The sequence below is a fragment of the Drosophila yakuba genome, chromosome 3L (assembly GCF_016746365.2).
Source record: "Drosophila yakuba strain Tai18E2 chromosome 3L, Prin_Dyak_Tai18E2_2.1, whole genome shotgun sequence".
Classification (NCBI taxonomy): domain Eukaryota; kingdom Metazoa; phylum Arthropoda; class Insecta; order Diptera; family Drosophilidae; genus Drosophila; species Drosophila yakuba.
Window position 1 is genome coordinate 2,367,355 of NC_052529.2, and position 16,943 is coordinate 2,384,297.

Consider the following 16,943-nt stretch of genomic DNA (forward strand, 5'->3'; position numbering starts at 1 on the left):
TCTCCTTTTGAACGAAAACGACCAAATTACCTTCTTGTGGTAAACCACTGACTTGGTAAATCAACATTTATTAATTAATAAGTATTTACATTTAAAAAAGCCATGAAAATGGTGACTGGCTGCCAGCTAGGCAAATAGATTTTTAAGGGCATTTCGTTGTTGTCGGTTGTACTGGGCCAGGAGCTGCTTGGTGCTGTTCAGTTCATTTACGATCTGTTTGTTCTCCGGTAGCAGATTGTGAGCCGTCTTTAGATCGTTAATGGCCTCCTCGTAGTTGCGCAATCCGCGCTGCGCTTGGGCGCGTCGGTAGAAAGCTTTGCTACATTTTGGATCAAGACGAATGGCTTCGTTGCAAACATCTCTAGCGCTCAAATAGTTACCCACTTTCAGGTCCACAGCGGCTGCATTTATGTTGTTAACCACAGAGAAGCCGTCAACCTTAAGCAGATCCGCATCGACAAGGTGTTTCTTTAGGGGGTTTAGCTGCTGCCAGCCAAACTGTCTGCTCAGGTAATGATAGTAACGATTCGCTTTGCGATATTTAGCCCGCGCTTCGTGATAGCGGCCAAGCTGATAGAAGTGATTACCCGATTGGCGAATGCCCGTGAGAAGTTCCACCGCCGCATCTGCCTGTTGCACAACAAGTAGTAATATTGGGTCAGTGTTATAGATATGATGAAAAATATGACTTCAACTCACTGTGAACTTATCGTGCTTGCGCGTCCAGTCTTGGGGATAGGCAGGCAACTTGTCCGTCGTCTCGTCGTTGCACTCGATGCCCCAGTTCTCGTTGGGAGCTATCTCTCCGCAGTCCCGTATCACGACCTCCGCCGTGGGATCGCCCTCGTCAGTGCAGTTTTGTTCCATTTCAGCTACAATACCCAAGCCACGTAAAACACGACCTACGACTACGTTTGTTTCATTCAAATTCTCACAGCCCGCGGCCGAAATGAAAAACTGTGAGTTGTTGGAGTTTGGCTTTCCGTAGTTGGCCATGCTGACCACACCCTCCTCGTTATGCTGTGGAAGATTAGCGGTTATATCATGTGGTTATCAGACGTATGCATTAATCGTGTCAGCAAGATTTAGAACTTAGAACAAAGTAATAGAGTAAACATTACTTTGCATTTGTACGTAATTCTATTGGAACTACAAATCTAGAGATTTCCGTGACCTCGTATTATAAAATGGAACTTACTGCGAGTTCGAAGTTCTCGTCATCGAAAACTGGACCGTAGATGCTCTCGCCACTGGTTCCATCGTTATTGACCACATCCCCGCTCTGGACGACGAAGACTCGTTTGATCTTGTGGAACCTAGTGCCCTTGTAGTGGAGCGGTTTCCCCAGAGTACCAATACCGCATTCACCCGTGCACAGGGCCCGGAAATTTTCCGCTGTCTTCGGCACCACATCCTTGCGCAGCTCAATTATCATGCGACCCGCTGTGACATTACATATGTGTGAGTTGTGTGAGTAGCAGATTCAATTGGTTGGCATGGCAATGGCCTCAATCTCGGTCAGATTCCACTCACCATCCTCCTTGCCAATGGAAATGTCCAGGTAGACCAGTGGATTTGTTGATTTCACCGCTCTAAGCAGCTTGCGTTCCTCCATTTTTGCCCTTAGGGGCGGGTCTTGGTTAATGTGACTTATCACCGCCCGCTAAGTAGTCCAGGCTGGTCCAAACCGATATTATCACCCGATTTTTGAGTTGCGAATAAAATTGTTTACCTTATTTCCCAGTGTGACTGTGTGCGGATAACGGCAAAAAACCTGCAGCTGGCAGTAGGCAACGAATGTAGTCTGTAGTCTGTGTAAGTTTACATCACTGTTCTCTTGTAGAAATAATGTATTTTTCGAGTCGAATGTATAATTTAAAATAACGGAAAAAATTTTCAAATTTAAATTTTGTCTTTAGTTAAAAACTTAACTGTTGGCGTTTAAAGCTTTTAGGGGGCAGCAATTGAACTTTTTGATAGCCCTTTCTAAACTATTTATACCCGTCAATCGTAGAGTAAAAGGGTATGCTAGGTTCGTTAAAAAATATATAACAGGTTGAAGGAAGCCCTGCACGCAGAAAACAAAACCTCAGAAAAGTAAATAATAAGGATTACTACAACTTTAAAGAATAATTAGAATTCAAGGTGACGTTTCCGTTTACACGTTTAATACCAATCATGCCCGACTTTAATTTCATTATTAGACTTCCCTGAGGCTTTTGTAGCTATGGACATTCGATGAGTTCTACATTTTTAATGATTTTGAGTAACGCCCATCCAATTTGTATAATTATTTGTGTCTTCTATCGAGTTGCACAATAACCACAACTTATAGCAAATTATTCCGAAGGAACCATATAATTTGGGCAGCCTAATTGAGACCCGATAGCCATTGCAAATGCATAAAAAGCGTTGGATACGGCTCCTCTTTAAACAGTACAGGATTCATTTATTCGGAATGCAGGAGCAACTGGATCAGGAGCTGGAGCGGATCGACATGCTGCCAAAACTGGGGCTTCAGTGGGTGGAGTACAGCGCCTACGCACTGGGTGTTAATATTGCACCGAGGAAGCGCAGCTCCAAATACTGCCGATTGTATGGTTTACCAAACTATATACACATTTTTTCAGTAAATTAAAGTGTTTTTTATCTAGAACTCGCATTGCGGTATTGATTGTGAACCTGAGTATCATCTACAGTCTCGTCGCCTTCATCGTGGAAAACTATATGATCTCTTTCGAGACCTACGTTGAGGTATGAGTGGCTAATACTTAACCTACGTATTCTTAATCGTTTATATTTTCCATTAGGCGGTTTTACTTACTTTTCAATTGAGCGTTGGAGTGGTAAAGATGTTTCACTTTCAGAGCAAAGTGGAATCGTGTTCCCAATTGGTGTTTTCAACAGAGACAGGGGAGGTATTAAAGTCCCTGGGGCTTTCTAGCTTGGGTAAGACAGTACAATCAATGATATGTGCTTTAATGTGAACTGAATATGTTTAAAAAAGAATTACCGAGGAAAAAGAAACTTCTGAGCTCAGTTAGTTTGATTTTGCTTAACAATTGGATGATCATCGATCGCCAGGTCATGTTCTTCTTTAAGATCGTTTGCATGCCAGTTCTATACTATTGTGGACGACCTTACTTTCAATATATCTTCGATTGTTATATAAAGGATAAGGATACCTGTGAAATGACCTTAAGTATGTGAACTAAGGGTAATATTTTAGCCTTCTGAATTAATCAATTTATATTACAGCTTACCCGGCAATTGTTCCTTATTTGCAATTGGGAAAATATGAGTTACCCTCCTATGTGATTCGTTTTGTTTTACTTCAATCTGGTCCTCTTTGGTGCTTTTTTGGTGGGTCCTCAAACTTATTCACTTAAATAATTATAGATAATTAAACAACTTTTTCCATTAGCCGTTTTCGGATTTAACAGCCTTTTCGTGGTCCTTACTAGATATGAGTCTGGCTTGATAAAGGTTCTACGCTTTCTGGTTCAAAATTCTACCTCCGATATCCTGGTTCCCAAAGAACAGAGAGTTAAATATCTTCAATGCTGCGTAAGGCTTTTCGCTCGCATTTCCAGGTACGAAGTTTGCCTTTTTAAAAACGCACTTTTCTAACCAAATTTCCTTTAGCCATCACAATCAAATTGAAAACCTTTTCAAGTATATCATCCTGGTTCAGTGCTCCGTAAGCAGTATTTTGATTTGCATGCTGCTTTACAAGATCAGCACAGTATTGGTCAGTTAATTGATAATCCTTATATGTATATATGTATTTATTTTAAAAATTGCTTCATTAGGAAGTTGGCTGGGTGTGGATGGGCATGATTATGGTTTACTTTGTGACCATAGCTCTGGAGATCACTCTGTACAACGTGAGTGCACAGAAGGTGGAGAGCCAGGTATATTGTATTGTATTATTATAATTTTTATCTAAATAATTTTTTTTTTTCAGAGTGAACTATTGTTCCAAGATTGGTACAACTGTGGTTGGTACAATGAGTCTAGGGAATTCAAGTTCATGATCAAAATGATGCTGCTCTTTTCACGTCGAACTTTTGTGTTAAGCGTGGGTGGCTTTACAAGTCTCTCCCACAAATTCCTAGTGCAGGTATTGTATTTAAACTGTCCTTAATGGCATACCATTATAGTATTATACATTCAGGTCTTTCGGTTGAGTGCAAACTTCTTTCTGCTCCTACGCAACATGAACAATAAATAGGTTGTTGAACCTCTGCACGGAACGCACGCGGGACTACATAGTTTTTGCTATAAGGATTAAATATTATTAGTGTTTCCCAGTTATTCAAATAGAGTCGAATATTTTTGTTCATAAAAATAACAATTGTATTTATTATATCGCGTTCTTCCTACATTTGCACGCTACGTCTTAGGACTATTGCTCCTCTTCGTCGTCGTCATCTTGATTTGGCTGAACACTGCCCTCCACATCAAAGAAGGATTTCCTACTACGTTTAGCCACATCCGCCGCCTGACTGCTGCCAAATTTGGCCGCTGTGCGCTTGCGAAGCTCCTCCACGTCCTGGTTGTCATCATTGGCGCTCCACTCAAGTACCAAACGACGACCGTAAAGATGCGTACTGGCGCTAAGGGCGTCGAAGGCGCGTTTGGCCTCTGCCTTGGACATGTAGTCAACAAAACCGAAACCACGATGCGCGTCCTCGCCCGTGGTCGCCTTTTTGGGAATACGTAAAGAACGCAGTTCGCCAAAAGCCCTAAAAACATAAATTAGCAATAGCATTACAATTTCTCTTAACAGGTATGACCTCTACGTACTTGAATATGTCGCGAACTTCGCGGTATTGTGCTTGGAAGGGAATATTTCGCACCAGAATTTTGGTTCCCGTTTGCTTCTTCTGTGAGGCCAGTCGCCGTTGAGCACCTTCATTATCTTGGGTCCTGGAAAAGATTACAACGTTAGCGAACTAAAAATCTATAATATGTTTTCCGCGGCTTACTTGAGCACCCGATCGCTGCGCTTCAGTTCCACAGGATTGCCATCAATGTGGGTGAGTTGCAAATTCTTCAAAGCGTGCTCTGCCACTGAGGACTTCTTGAACTGAATGAAACCGTAGCCTAGGGAGTTGAATTCCCGAGGATTTTCGGGATTCCTTCGTTTGGCAATTTCAACGGTGTGAATGCTACCCAAATGACGGAAGTGTTTCTCCACGGTTTCCTGTACGGTCTTAAAGTTCAGGTTCCGCAGAAACAGTGTTGTATTCGGTTCGGGCTCATCATCGGCATCCTCTGCCCTAGTATCCTCCTCGGCTTTCTCATCAATAACAATCGGTTTCTCCTCTGGCTTTGGCTCCTCCTTGGGTTTCGGTTCCGATTTGGGAATCACTGGATCTCCACTAAGCGTCTTGGAGAATACCTGCTCGGGAGCCCACTCCAAATAGAGTGGGGCATTTTTGAATTTGCTGTAGGCCAACTTCTTGAAAGCTTGTCTCGCCTCCAAAGGATCACAGTACTCGATGAGTGCCGTCACCCCACTGGGAGGTAGCACAATCCGACCAATTGGGCCAAATCGACTAAATATGGGAGTAAGCTCTGAAATTTCTGTGGCCGCCGGCAGATTCTTGGCCAGTATAACGCTGTTGGAGCGTTTCTTGGCGGGCTCGTCAAAAGCATCAAGACGAACGCCTTCTTCCTCCAAGAAGCGCTTCATCTCGATGACGACTTGGGTTTCTCCCAAAGCCAAGCGCACGGCGGCACTACTGCCACCATCGCTGGTATCCAGGATGCGTTCCTTTGAGGTCTTAAATTGCTTCGCGAGAATTTCTGCAACAGCATTGGCACCCAGGAACAATGTGTTCCAGCCGATTGGTTTTTGGGCGTTCTTCTTAAGTTTCAAGGCTTTCTTTTCTTTGAATGACAGACTGGCATCGTTTTCGTCCAAATCTTCTTTAGGATTCTTTTCGATGTCCTTACTGGGCAGAAGGTGCAAGAGACGGCCATGGAAATCCGTGCCATCCAGGGCATTAAAAGCCTTTAAAGCGTGCTCCGGCATCATGTAGGTAACTGTGCCAAAGCCCTTGATTTTCCGCGTAAGCTTGTCGAGGGGCAGGTTCACCTCCACCACGGGACCGAACTGCTCAAAGAGCTTGCGCAGGTCTTCTTCGGTAGTAGTGTAGGCCAGATTACGAAAGAATATCCTACCGGACTCGGAGATGTCATCTTCTTTGGATAAACTGTCCTGCTGATGCTTCCACTTCGCATTGCCCGCATCGGCGGCGGCCGGTGCCAATGGTTGTCCACTTTTGTTCGCCTTGGTCACCTTGTTCTTCTCGGTAAAGTCGGAGAAGAATACTTGCTTGCCCTTGATAAAACTCTTGTTTTTAAGCATTCCCTTGGCCATGTCTTTTTCAGTTTTAAAACCCACGTAGCAGAAGCCGTGAACTTTGCTGGGCAGACGAACGGAGTACGGTTTCAGGGGCTTGAAGAACTTTAGCACCTCCTGGCGCTTGGTGTTGTATGGTACATTGTGTATTTTAATGGTGAATAGCTCCAAGTTTGATTTGTCCGCCTTGGTTTTGGTTTTCTTTGCTGTAGCATCGCCGGAAGTGGTTGCCATCAGGGATTTCATATACTCCAGATCGCTAATGGGCTTTTCGGCCAGCTTAGCGGTCTCTTCTTCCTCGTCCGCCTCATCGTCTGAGCCATCCTCATCCTCATCTCCTGCATCTGCGTCCACTCCACTGTCATCTCTGCCAGCTCGCGATTCCTCCTGCTCTTCTTCGTCCTCCTCGTCGTCATCCTGGTTCTTATTTATTCCCAAATCGTTTCCCCACAGGGTTCGCGACTTGTCATGCGCCTCCAGAAACTCCTGGAATTCCGGGTCGTCCTTGTGTCTGCTTAAAATCTGGTCCACCTTGTCAACTTTCTCTTTCTTCTTCTTTTTCTCAGACTCCTTAGCCTTGGCCGCCGCCTCCTTTTCCTTCTCCTTCAATTTGTCTAGGTTCTTCTTGCTGTCCTTGGCGTACTTGCTCCATGATTGTGGCTTATCTTCGCTGCCCAATGCAGCACAGGACTCGACGCGCACCCGGATGGTCTGGATGCAAGTGTTGTCAAAGTGCCGGATGGCCGATTGGGCCTCCTCCTCGGTGCTGTAACCCACGAAGCAAAACTGCCGGAACTTTCCATCGGGCGTGTATTTGAGTTGCAGATCTGTTATCGTGCCCTGGGCACCAAAAATCTGTCGCAGTTTGTCCTCGGTGATCTACAATTTCAATGTAAATAGATGCTTTTTTCTGCAATTATATATATACTGACGTGCTTGGGGAGCTGCTTTACTATAATTCGTGACATATTTTGTAGCTAATTTGTCGGACTGCAGCTAAAAATTCATTTAAGAACACTTTTGTTTACAAACAAATTGGAACAACACGTGCATTAGATATGCAAAAAGAGCGATAGTACCATCGTCGATATTTTGTATATTATCGATAAGTCTTTCGTTTCATCGTCTTTCTTTACTTTACATTATATTTTACATGTATCCGTTAAAATAAATCAACGCTGAATGAAAGAGAAAAGTGTAAAAGTAAGTGTATTCCGCTAACTTGGACTTCAAAACGGATGTTCGCTCGGGCGTTGTTATATTTTCCCAGTTCAATTTAGAGGGTGGATTTTTACAAAATTACAACGTTGGAAAAGTTATATTTTGAAGGGAAACTCTTTAAGCGACTTATACACAAAGATACATGGTAATTGTATTGGCACATTAAACGTAAATGACAAATATGTTAATATATAAGTGTTTAGAATAGACTTCCGGTGGAGCTACGGCAGAGATATAGATATGCGATTGGATTATCGGATTGTATGATTACAAGGTCTTGTGTGTTTCGTTAAGTGTCTCTTTTTTTTTTAACATATAATACAGTCCGTGGCTGGCTTGAAACTGGTGAAGCACAGTTGGCAGTTGATTCTTGATGTGGTCATCATCATCCTAGTATCCTTGTATCATTAGAGTATATGGCATACAGTATGCGAACGATGATGCGTTAAAGCTTAACGTTGCTCAGTTGGTCTCCTTTGTGGATCCTTGGGCTGGGTCACTAAACAGAATATTTCGGCTAAGGCACTAAAATTACATAATTTCATTCAACGTCTACGTTCTATCATAAATCTGATTTGTTCGTCTCGTCTCTGATCTTCGTTCTTAGTTAAAATTGAAGTAGTTGTTATGGGGAGTGGGATGGTTCGCAGAGCTCTAGGGTTCGAGGCGATTGCGACTGAAGCAGCTATCGGGCAGGGCCTTGGAAATCAGTCCAATATTCAGGACTTCATCCTTGAGTTCCCTCAGCTCGGCATCGTACTTGTCGATCAGATTCTTCTGTATGGTGCGCTGTTCCCGATACTTTTCGATTCGTCCCGTCAGGTTGACGCGATTGATCTCACCCTCCACAGTGGCCAAACGATTCTCTGCGGGATTAATAGGATTACTCATAGGACAAATCAGTATGGAAAAGATTTCTCTTTCTTACCCAATTTATCCAAATCGCCCGTGTTGATGTCCTTCAGGTTCTCCAGCTCATCCTTGATGGCCGTCAGCTCATCATTGGCCTTCTCGATCTGCTTCTGGGCCTCCTGGGTATCGGCCTTGGCCTGGCCCACCTTTCGCTTGGCATCATCCACCAGGTTGTCGTCCTTGGTCGAGCTCTCCTCCAGTCCGACGATGTCCATTTCGGTGAGTTTCACACGGTGATTCAGTTGGTCGGCCTCAGCGCGCAGATTGCGTGCAGCCACCTTGGTCTCGTTGGCCTTGCGGCGGATTAGCTCAGCATCCTGTCAAGAAAGTGTATAAAGTTAGTAAGGAAAAAGGCTAAAAGTGTGTTCCTGAATGACTTACCTTGGAAGCTTGTTCGGCGTACTTTAGCTGCGCCTCCTGGGCATTCTTCTTGGCCTCGTTGGCATTCTTATTGGCTCCATCGAGCGCCTCCTCCGCCTGGCTGATCAGGCTCTCCGCATTCTGGATCTCCTTCTCGATGTTGGGCACCGTCTGCAGGGCTTTCTCCGCACTCTCAGAAGAGCGCTGGACATCCGACTGGAAGCCGGCCAACTTCTCGTAGGTATTGTTGGCCTCCTTTAGGGTATTGTCGCCCTGCTCCACTGCCTTGGTGGCCTTGTCGTGGGCGGCCTTGGCTCGCTCCAGCAGCTCGGTGTCCTCCAGTTGCTGCTGCTCAGCTCTATAATTACGTTTCAAGTTAGTCAAGAGTTAGCATGGAATTTGGATTAGAGTACCCACCTCTTAAGCAGCGCCTCCGTCAGTTCTTGCTCCGATTCGAAATCCGCAAATAGCTCGCCGTTGCTGTTGGACAACTCAGTAATCTGCTTGAGCAGCTCATCAGCTCGTTCATTGGCCGCCACTGCGTCCTTCTTCAACTGGCTGATATCGATTTCCGGTTGGGTTTGACGATTCACTTCATTGAGCAGGGTCAATGCTGTATCGTAGACCTCGTTGGCTTTGCGAAGAGCCTCCTTGGAGGTCTGCACCACGACGCCCAGGGATTGCTTCACCTGGCTCACCTCCAAGCCAACCTCGTAACGCAGCTCAGTGCCGATCTTAAGCTGCAAATCGATGGCACTCTTGGCCAGCTGATGGGCCTTCTCCACCGCATCCGTGGCATCCTTGGCGTTCTTCAAATCGAACTGGGCCTCCGACTCCAGTTTGTCGGCCAGGGCTCGAGCCTCCCGAGAGATGTCCGAGATCTGTTCCGATTGCTGTCCAAACTCCACAGACTTCTCCTTGGCCTTGGCCAATGCCTGGGCACCTTCGTCGTTCAGGAGGTCGAGTGCCTGCTGCAGTTCCTTCTTGGCGTTCTCGGTGATCTGGTCCAGAATGGTGTAGTTCTGACGCGCCCTGTCGATCTCCGCATTGGCATCAGCCTGGAACTTATCCGCACTCGCCAGGTGCTCCCTCACGCTGTCCAGGTGCTTGTGAAGATCATCGATGACCTCTGCGTAGGTCTGACCACCTTCGCCGGAATTATCGCGGGCGTCCTGGGCCAAGATACCCACCTTCTCCTGCACCGCCTTCAACTTGGCCTCGAACTCGTCGTCATTGGTCACCGGGGTGCGGGCAATCTCGTCCAGCGTTTGACTGAGATTGAATAGCTTGGCACGATGCAAATCGGCGGCATCTTGCACGAGGTTATAGCAATCGGGGCAATCGATGCAACCCCGATGCCTGTCGTACTTGTTCTCCTTGCAGCGATCGCAGCGACGTCCCTCCACGTTGTCATTGCACGGACACTGGCCATTCTGGTCGCACTGGAATCCCTTGGAGCCGCTCTCGTCGCATTCGCATGGCTTGCAGCCCTCGCTGGAGAATCCGTAGAAGAAGTTCTCGCACTGATCGCACCGCTGACCCATCACACCCGGTCGGCAGTGACACTGGCCCGAGTAGCGATCGCAGGTGGAGTTGTAGCTGCCCACCGGATCGCACAGGCAGTTCTCGCAGCCATTGCCCGATCGGATGTTGAAGTAGCCCGGCTGGCACTCTCCGCAATCCCTTCCAATCACATTCGGTTTGCACTGGCACTGACCGGTGACTTGGTCGCATCGCGTGATACTCTGTTCATCCTGCTCCGTTCCAGCGTCGTAGCAACTACAGCGGTCACAGCGTCCATGGGGCAAGGCCAGGGGATCGCCAAAGTGACCTGACAAACACTGATCACAGTGCTCTCCGGCTGTGTTGTGGATGCACTTTAAGCACTCGCCCGTAGTCCGGTTGCAATTGCCCACGGCGTTGGGATCCACGTTGCCATTGCAGTCGCAGCTCTTGCACGTCTGCACATCGCCCAAGAGACCAGTGGGATCTCCGTAGAAGCCATCGCTACACTGCTCGCAACGGGAACCGAAGTAACCCTTCGGGCACTCCGTACAGATGACCGTGTCTTCGTTGATCTGCAGGCAGGCACCATCATTGGGACAGGGACAACGCTTGCAGTCGTTGGGAGTTCCGCCCAGGGCATTTCCGTAGAATCCCTTGGCGCACTGATCGCAGTTATCTCCGTGGGTGTTGTGCTGGCAGATGCACCTGCCCGTCTCCGAGTCACAGATGTCAGCATGGCCATGGCAATCACAGGGTATGCAGGGCATGAAGGGACCACCGCGCGCAGGACTGTGGCGATAGCCGGGAGCACAGGACTCACAGAACTGGCCCAGGTAGCCCTCCGGACAGGTACACTGCTCGATCCAGGTGGCCGGATGACCGGCGGCTCCACGATGTGCCGTCTGCAGCTCGACATCATCCAGGATGGCCTCACCCTGCACCGAGTACGTGGCCCTGATCTTAATGGCCGTCAGATTGGACAGAATCGAAAGGAATCCACGAGCCGACTGGCTGGGCTGCCACTGGTAGTCATGATGTTCGTGCAGCCGGAAGGTATATTCCTTGACTCCCTGGTCGGGTATTCCGTTGCCCTGGGCGAAGATGGGCAGCGAGATGCGGCTGCCAGCACCCTCTAAGATCACATCACTGACTCCGGTATTGGCCACCTGACCAACTAGCTGCAGCTTGAACTTCAGATCCCTGTTGTAGGAGGCACGCTGATCGCCGAGGAAGCGATCCGGCGCCTGGAAGTAGACGTGCTCGTTGCCCTGGGCGGTGGTTCCAATGCTCCGACTGTACTGGTTGTACTTGATGTCCACCTCGCGTTGGTTCAAATCGGCGGCCGTCCAGCGTTCCTTGAACTTGTTGAAATTGGAGGTGACCGAGACGATTGAGTATCCTGGTGCAGTCATGCACTCGGAGGTGTGACCATAGCAGAAGCACGGGGTGCAGCCAAACCGATTGGTCTTGTCCAGATTGAAGAAGCCCGGTTTGCATCTATGAAAGAAATCAGAAGTTTAGTTGGAGTAAGTAGAGTTATCCTATGGCTTTGCATCAGAATAACTCACTCATTGCAGCGTCTGCCCTCCACATTATCCTTGCAGAAACAGATTCCGGTGTCGGTATCGCAGGCGGGAGTGTTCTGCTGGGATCCACCAATGTCGCATCCGCACTGCTGGCATCCATGGGGTCCAAATTGGTAGTAGTTGTTGTCGCAGCGGTCGCACTTGTCGCCAGTCACTCCCGGTTTGCATTGGCACTTGCCGTGACTGTTGCACTGCAGCGATCTGGAGCCCACGGGATCGCAGGCGCAGTTGATGCAGTAGCCATCGTCGCGCATGTAGAAGTTCTCCTTGCAGCGTTCGCAGTTGGGTCCATCGCGATTCTCTCGGCAGTCCAGGCAGTGACCTCCATGACCCGTCCGGTTGAACAGCGCAGCGTCGAAGAAGCACTTGTCCGCCAATCCATTGCAGTTGCAAGCTGGGGATTGTGATATATTTTAGTGAATTTCCTTCATCTCTTTCAGAACTACTTTTACAGTTGATCAGGTACCAGTTGGGCACTTCTGGCCCTATAAGATTGGTCTCCAAACTGTAATCATGCGACCATCCCTGCACAAAAGGCAGTACCAAAAGGAAGACCGCTGGCAAGCTAGGCGCAAACATGACTGAAGCTGATGGATGGACAGTCTTCGCTTCTCTCAAATGAAACTGACTCTAACGGCAAAGTGGTCTGTCCTTATAAAGAAGAAGGTATAGACTGGATGCAGTGTCCAGCTAATTGAAAACCTGAAAGCACCTCTCCCCACCCCGTGAAAAGTGCAGTTGGGTAAAACTAGTTTAACAAATGTCGTGCCTTGTTACGAAGGAGTACTTTTGCTAGGACAGCTAATATATCCTTTTTAAGAAAAAAATTCAGTTTCATCCAAATATTGATACGAGAATAACTAATTTTTCTTTGAAAGTAACTATAAGATGATGGCACCCACCTTTGCACTCGTTCACCTCCGTCGAGGTGGACCTCTTCCACTTGAGGTCGTTGTAGAGCGGCAGACAGCGGTCGCAATCGGGTCCATCAGTGTTGTGCCGGCACTCGCAGACCAGAGTCCTCTCGCCATGCATTCCCGTGCTCGCGACACACTTGCTGGCATGTCCATTGCACTTGCAACGGGCGCCCACGGCAATGTCGCTGATGGCATAGAAGTACGACTTGAGCACCTGGGAATCACCGAAGAGCTCATCACCGAACGTGTTCAGGCGGTCCAGGGTAATGCGGATATCCGTGGCCGTGACCCACTCCTGCAGCTCTCCACTGCGCTCGAAATTGATGCCACTGGGCCGACCCTCCAGCGTGGAGAAGGCAATCTCACCGTCCCTCAACGGCGAGATATCACTGTACTCGCTGGTACACAGCGCATGCGCCTCGCCCTCCCCCTTGCGAATGGCTCGCGAGTCTGGCAGGGAGTAGGTGTCGCGACAGGTGGCACTGTAGAACTGGTAGGGAATCCAGGGTCCAGTCTCCGAGGTCCTCTTGTAAATCGTAAAGGATTCGGGTCGTGGCGAGCGGAAGAGAATGCGCACGTAGGTGATGTCATAGGATTTTCCTTAGATTTAGAATGTATACACCGATTGAAATTATTGTATTTTAAACTCATTATCTAGTAAACCTACCAAGGTGCAGAGTCAGATTCACGTAGTTCGGGTGCTGAATGCCCTCGAACATGGTCTCCGACTGCCACCAGGTGGGACTTTGCGGATCATGCAAGTCCGTCAAGAAGGATGGATTGTGATCATTGTACCTATATGCAAATAAATAATTAAATATTGAAATAGGAGATGTGAAACCCTTTTAACTCACTTGCAAAACTCGCAGTTCTTGTGGTTTTGGTTCATGGTTTGTATGCAGAAGTGGTTGTCGTTCTGCTCACCACAGGTGTTAGTGGACTCAATTTGCAGTTGATAGGCAGCGTTGATAAATTCTGGCAGACATTTCTAAGGGGTAAACAATTAATACATTTCAATTTACTTTAGATACTATACTATAACTATAATTCATTGAAATTATTCTGTTTTGACTACCGTAAATTATAGATTCCCAGAACTTTCCCCCATTACTTCCCATCCTCCGAAACTGTCGCTAAATTACTCAATTAGCTGGCATCTCGCACTCGAATTGACCCAGCCCAAAAGCAGCCGAATGCCCGACGACTAATTCCCAATTCTTCTCAATTGGTTTGTGGACAAACAATGAGGGTAAACAGTGGCTTGGCACTCCGAGCCCCTTACCTGCGGTCTGCCGTATGGATCGTAGCACTCCAGGGCCGGCATGAAGGTGGTTCCGCGCAGCTCGTGACCTCCGGCGGAGTTGATGGGCGGACGCTGGGCGCCCAGGATGGCGGTGGAACAGCTGGCGAACAGGACTCCGATCAGCAGGAGACGAGCCGTGGAGGAGCCACTGTGGCTCCACCGGCTGCGCTTCATGGTGGCTTCGGTTTTGGGTGGCTCGATTGGCTACAGGTGGGTGCGGATGTCGTTAGGACGAGCGGAGAAGTTCCAAAGTCTATTTGGTTATCCGGGCTGGTGGGTTGTTCCTTTGAGGCTTTACTTTGGTGTCGCTCGTCAATTCATTACGATATCCTATTGCTAGTGGTGGTGCCTGAGCGACTTCATATGCTGGAAAATGCACGAGATTATGAATCAGTTTAGATATACCAAATCGCAGAACATGTGTGGCACATATTGTTCCATGTTCCGGGGCCGATTTTTAATTAGTTCGCCGAGCAAATCGCTCGAAAAATAAACTTTACTGGCCAGGCCGGCAATGAGTTCATTTGCTTTTCGGGTAAACAAAACGAGAACTGCAAATGAAAATTTTAAACAACAAGCAGAGACATAAATAAACGCTCGAGCATGAGCTCCAGTCGAGTAGAGTATATGTGGTTGTACTGCCCACCATGTGTATCTTTGCTATTCGGGAACTTGAAGTAATTCTATGCGATGATTTCATCTACTCCCCGACTCATTCCCATTCTCAATTTTAAGCTGCAACCGCCACAATTAATAATGAGGTCTTTAGTTCTTAGTACATACATATGTATGTATGAGCACTGCACTAGTTGCAAGGTTGGATTAATTTAGATTCTGCAGATCCGAGCTCTAAGATTAGTGTGTGTCTTTTCTATGAATTCAGTTAAGTAGAGGCACTAATTAGCAAATATTTGCACAGTATTTGCGGCAAGATGATATCACATCCTCTGAAAACGAATGCAATATGAGAGAGCAAACTCAAAGATTCCCTTGGATACAGGAAAATACCAGTTCTCGTGGGTGAGATGCGGAATTCAAGACTTCATCCAGCTGAAGGGACTTATATTCTTTATAAGCACTCCTCTGGAATTTCATTCAGTGATACCGATATCGTGGCTCTCAGTTTGAGTATGAGTTCCTAGAAACGCCGGCTCGTTCTATTCCAAAAGCATTGCCTGCTCGAGATCACGATCCGATCCGAATCAGAGTTTCGTTTTATTTTTAAACACCGAAACACGAACACAGAGTCCACAGCCGAGATTTATTTGAGTTCTATTAATTGTTTGCACATAAATGTTTATCAATGGCACCCATTTATTTCCCGCTTTTGTTGAATGGCCTGTCTTATCAGCCCGTTGGACTTTTACGGTTCGAAAACTATACGAAATCTGTTGTCAGGGCGCCCGACTTTCAGATGAACCCTTTGCGCAGAGTTCAGTTCAGTCCATCCAATCACATAACACTGATACTGGTACTGGAACTATACACCCCGCACACCACACACCACACACACTACATACTATACTATATGGTATGTGGTCGGAACGAACATCCGCTCCATTCAGATTTCAGATCCCATGTTGCACACAGCGGGAGTATGTACATATATATGTATATAGACTGGGTCTTGAGCCGCGACGAGATACGCGCCTATGAAAACGAACACGAACACGAGTTCCTTTGGCGATAAGAATTTGGGGCTACGAACTAGCTGATATCACACTCTATATAAAGACTATAGCCCAAGTCTTGGTTTTTATATGGCTGAAGTGCGTTTTTGTTTGCACCTTTTGGTCTGTATCTTTATTGCTCGGTTTGTTTTTATCCACTGGTTCATCGGCACAACACACTCACATTCGCATTCACAGTCACACACACACACGCACGCACAACACGGCAGGTAGAGGGAAAACGGAGGAAAGCACTCAAAAACCGCTCAGATACTTTTACGAACTCCGTTTCGTATCTCACGGATGCACAGAGGGCGCAGCAACTGCGTTATTTTCGTTTATTTATCGGCTATATTTATATGGTAGATACATTTTCCGCTGCGACCGTTCGTCGAGCAACACATGGGCACTATTCGGCGATATTCCAAAATATATTTCCCTACTATTATTATTCCATAATTCATTATTAACTGCAGTTTTTCAAACTTAGCTGCACACTTTGCTGCCAAGCTGCATTTCTGCTGACTGGCGTTTTGAACTGGGATTGTGTTGCCTCGTTTTACGTGTAATTGTATCGGCACCTCGAAGGCAAGAACCTCACGGGGAAACACTCCGTCACATGCGAGATACTTTTCATGTTTCATTTTTTTTTTATCTAGGTGGGGGCTTTTCTTTGCCTTTTCTTGGCTGGCTGGCCGAAAAGCAGCAACAACAAGTTGGAAAAAAAACAAATATTAGATGACCGAGAAGAGTTGAGACACGAGAGTGAATGTGGATTCGGTTCCACCAGATGCAGTAGCTCCACACCAGCACCACTTACTTCGTCGCTCAGAAGACGCAGGCAACCGTTAACGAGGACGTCCAATGCTCAACTGACTCTCGAGGAATGAATGCGAAGCCCAACGATCTTCGCTCGTTGAGTGAAACTCTGCACTCTGCGCTCAGTTTCTGTATCTGTATGTTGTGATTGTATATTGTATCTGAAATTGTGGGAGAGCAGTCGGATCTGGTTGGATTGGAGTACTTGTGGCCGGGGCCGGGGTTCGGGAGTTGGACTAATCAAAGCTCTCCAGTTGCGATGATCTTCCTTATGGC

General features: G+C 47.1%; 4 protein-coding genes across 5 annotated transcripts; 1 reads left to right on the forward strand and 3 right to left on the reverse strand.

Annotated features, from left to right (window-relative positions):
* Window positions 1-26: 26 nt before the first annotated feature.
* Window positions 27-1,675, reverse strand: LOC6532528 (peptidyl-prolyl cis-trans isomerase slr1251). Of its 2 annotated transcripts, XM_039374529.2 has the most exons (5): window positions 1,534-1,675; window positions 1,199-1,443; window positions 700-1,020; window positions 385-630; window positions 27-319 (listed from the first exon to the last, which is right to left on the reverse strand). In XM_039374529.2, exons 1-5 carry the CDS (start codon window positions 1,613-1,615, stop codon window positions 257-259), a joined length of 957 nt encoding a protein of 318 aa, XP_039230463.1. In that variant the 5' UTR covers window positions 1,616-1,675; the 3' UTR covers window positions 27-256. The 2 variants fall into 2 exon arrangements, with proteins under 2 accessions (XP_039230463.1, XP_002093274.1); XM_002093238.3 differs by having other exon boundaries at window positions 27-630.
* Window positions 1,676-1,778: 103 nt separating this feature from the next.
* LOC6532529 (odorant receptor 67b) lies at window positions 1,779-4,351 on the forward strand. The gene is made up of 10 exons (XM_002093239.3): window positions 1,779-2,595; window positions 2,655-2,754; window positions 2,811-2,949; window positions 3,008-3,202; window positions 3,259-3,363; window positions 3,425-3,593; window positions 3,646-3,751; window positions 3,813-3,914; window positions 3,968-4,123; window positions 4,178-4,351. The coding sequence occupies exons 1-10, from the start codon at window positions 2,399-2,401 to the stop codon at window positions 4,232-4,234; spliced, it is 1,326 nt and encodes a 441-aa protein (XP_002093275.2). The 5' UTR covers window positions 1,779-2,398; the 3' UTR covers window positions 4,235-4,351.
* Window positions 4,336-7,460, reverse strand: LOC6532530 (probable RNA-binding protein 19). The gene is made up of 4 exons (XM_002093240.3): window positions 7,306-7,460; window positions 4,992-7,252; window positions 4,810-4,932; window positions 4,336-4,748 (listed from the first exon to the last, which is right to left on the reverse strand). The coding sequence occupies exons 1-4, from the start codon at window positions 7,339-7,341 to the stop codon at window positions 4,409-4,411; spliced, it is 2,760 nt and encodes a 919-aa protein (XP_002093276.1). The 5' UTR covers window positions 7,342-7,460; the 3' UTR covers window positions 4,336-4,408.
* Window positions 7,461-7,661: 201 nt separating this feature from the next.
* On the reverse strand, window positions 7,662-16,770 carry LOC6532531 (laminin subunit gamma-1). The gene is made up of 10 exons (XM_002093241.4): window positions 16,669-16,770; window positions 14,158-14,544; window positions 13,730-13,863; window positions 13,543-13,670; window positions 12,861-13,475; window positions 11,941-12,352; window positions 9,284-11,869; window positions 8,888-9,224; window positions 8,523-8,823; window positions 7,662-8,460 (listed from the first exon to the last, which is right to left on the reverse strand). The coding sequence occupies exons 2-10, from the start codon at window positions 14,350-14,352 to the stop codon at window positions 8,249-8,251; spliced, it is 4,920 nt and encodes a 1,639-aa protein (XP_002093277.1). The 5' UTR covers window positions 14,353-14,544; window positions 16,669-16,770; the 3' UTR covers window positions 7,662-8,248.
* Window positions 16,771-16,943: the final 173 nt, after the last annotated feature.

What these genes read in the sequence shown, in the direction of transcription:
- LOC6532528 (XM_002093238.3), bottom strand. Translation starts at nt 1,615, where the DNA reads ATGGAGGAACGCAAGCTGCTTAGAGCGGTGAAATCAACAAATCCACTG. An exon ending in TTCCATTGGCAAGGAGGATG is followed by an intron (nt 1,444 to 1,533) that starts GTGAGTGGAATC and finishes GTAATGTCACAG; the next exon opens with CGGGTCGCATGATAATTGAG. An exon ending in ACGAGAACTTCGAACTCGCA is followed by an intron (nt 1,021 to 1,198) that starts GTAAGTTCCATT and finishes AATCTTCCACAG; the next exon opens with CATAACGAGGAGGGTGTGGT.
- LOC6532531 (XM_002093241.4), bottom strand. Translation starts at nt 14,352, where the DNA reads ATGAAGCGCAGCCGGTGGAGCCACAGTGGCTCCTCCACGGCTCGTCTC. An exon ending in ATCCATACGGCAGACCGCAG is followed by an intron (nt 13,864 to 14,157) that starts GTAAGGGGCTCG and finishes TTTACCCCTTAG; the next exon opens with AAATGTCTGCCAGAATTTAT. An exon ending in GGAGGTGAACGAGTGCAAAG is followed by an intron (nt 12,353 to 12,860) that starts GTGGGTGCCATC and finishes CACAATCCCCAG; the next exon opens with CTTGCAACTGCAATGGATTG.
- LOC6532530 (XM_002093240.3), bottom strand. Translation starts at nt 7,341, where the DNA reads ATGTCACGAATTATAGTAAAGCAGCTCCCCAAGCAC. An exon ending in CGCAGCGATCGGGTGCTCAA is followed by an intron (nt 4,933 to 4,991) that starts GTAAGCCGCGGA and finishes AATCTTTTCCAG; the next exon opens with GACCCAAGATAATGAAGGTG. An exon ending in GAAGTTCGCGACATATTCAA is followed by an intron (nt 4,749 to 4,809) that starts GTACGTAGAGGT and finishes TTATGTTTTTAG; the next exon opens with GGCTTTTGGCGAACTGCGTT.
- LOC6532529 (XM_002093239.3), top strand. Translation starts at nt 2,399, where the DNA reads ATGCATAAAAAGCGTTGGATACGGCTCCTCTTTAAACAGTACAGGATT. An exon ending in AGCTCCAAATACTGCCGATT is followed by an intron (nt 2,596 to 2,654) that starts GTATGGTTTACC and finishes TTTTTTATCTAG; the next exon opens with AACTCGCATTGCGGTATTGA. An exon ending in TACCTGTGAAATGACCTTAA is followed by an intron (nt 3,203 to 3,258) that starts GTATGTGAACTA and finishes TTTATATTACAG; the next exon opens with CTTACCCGGCAATTGTTCCT.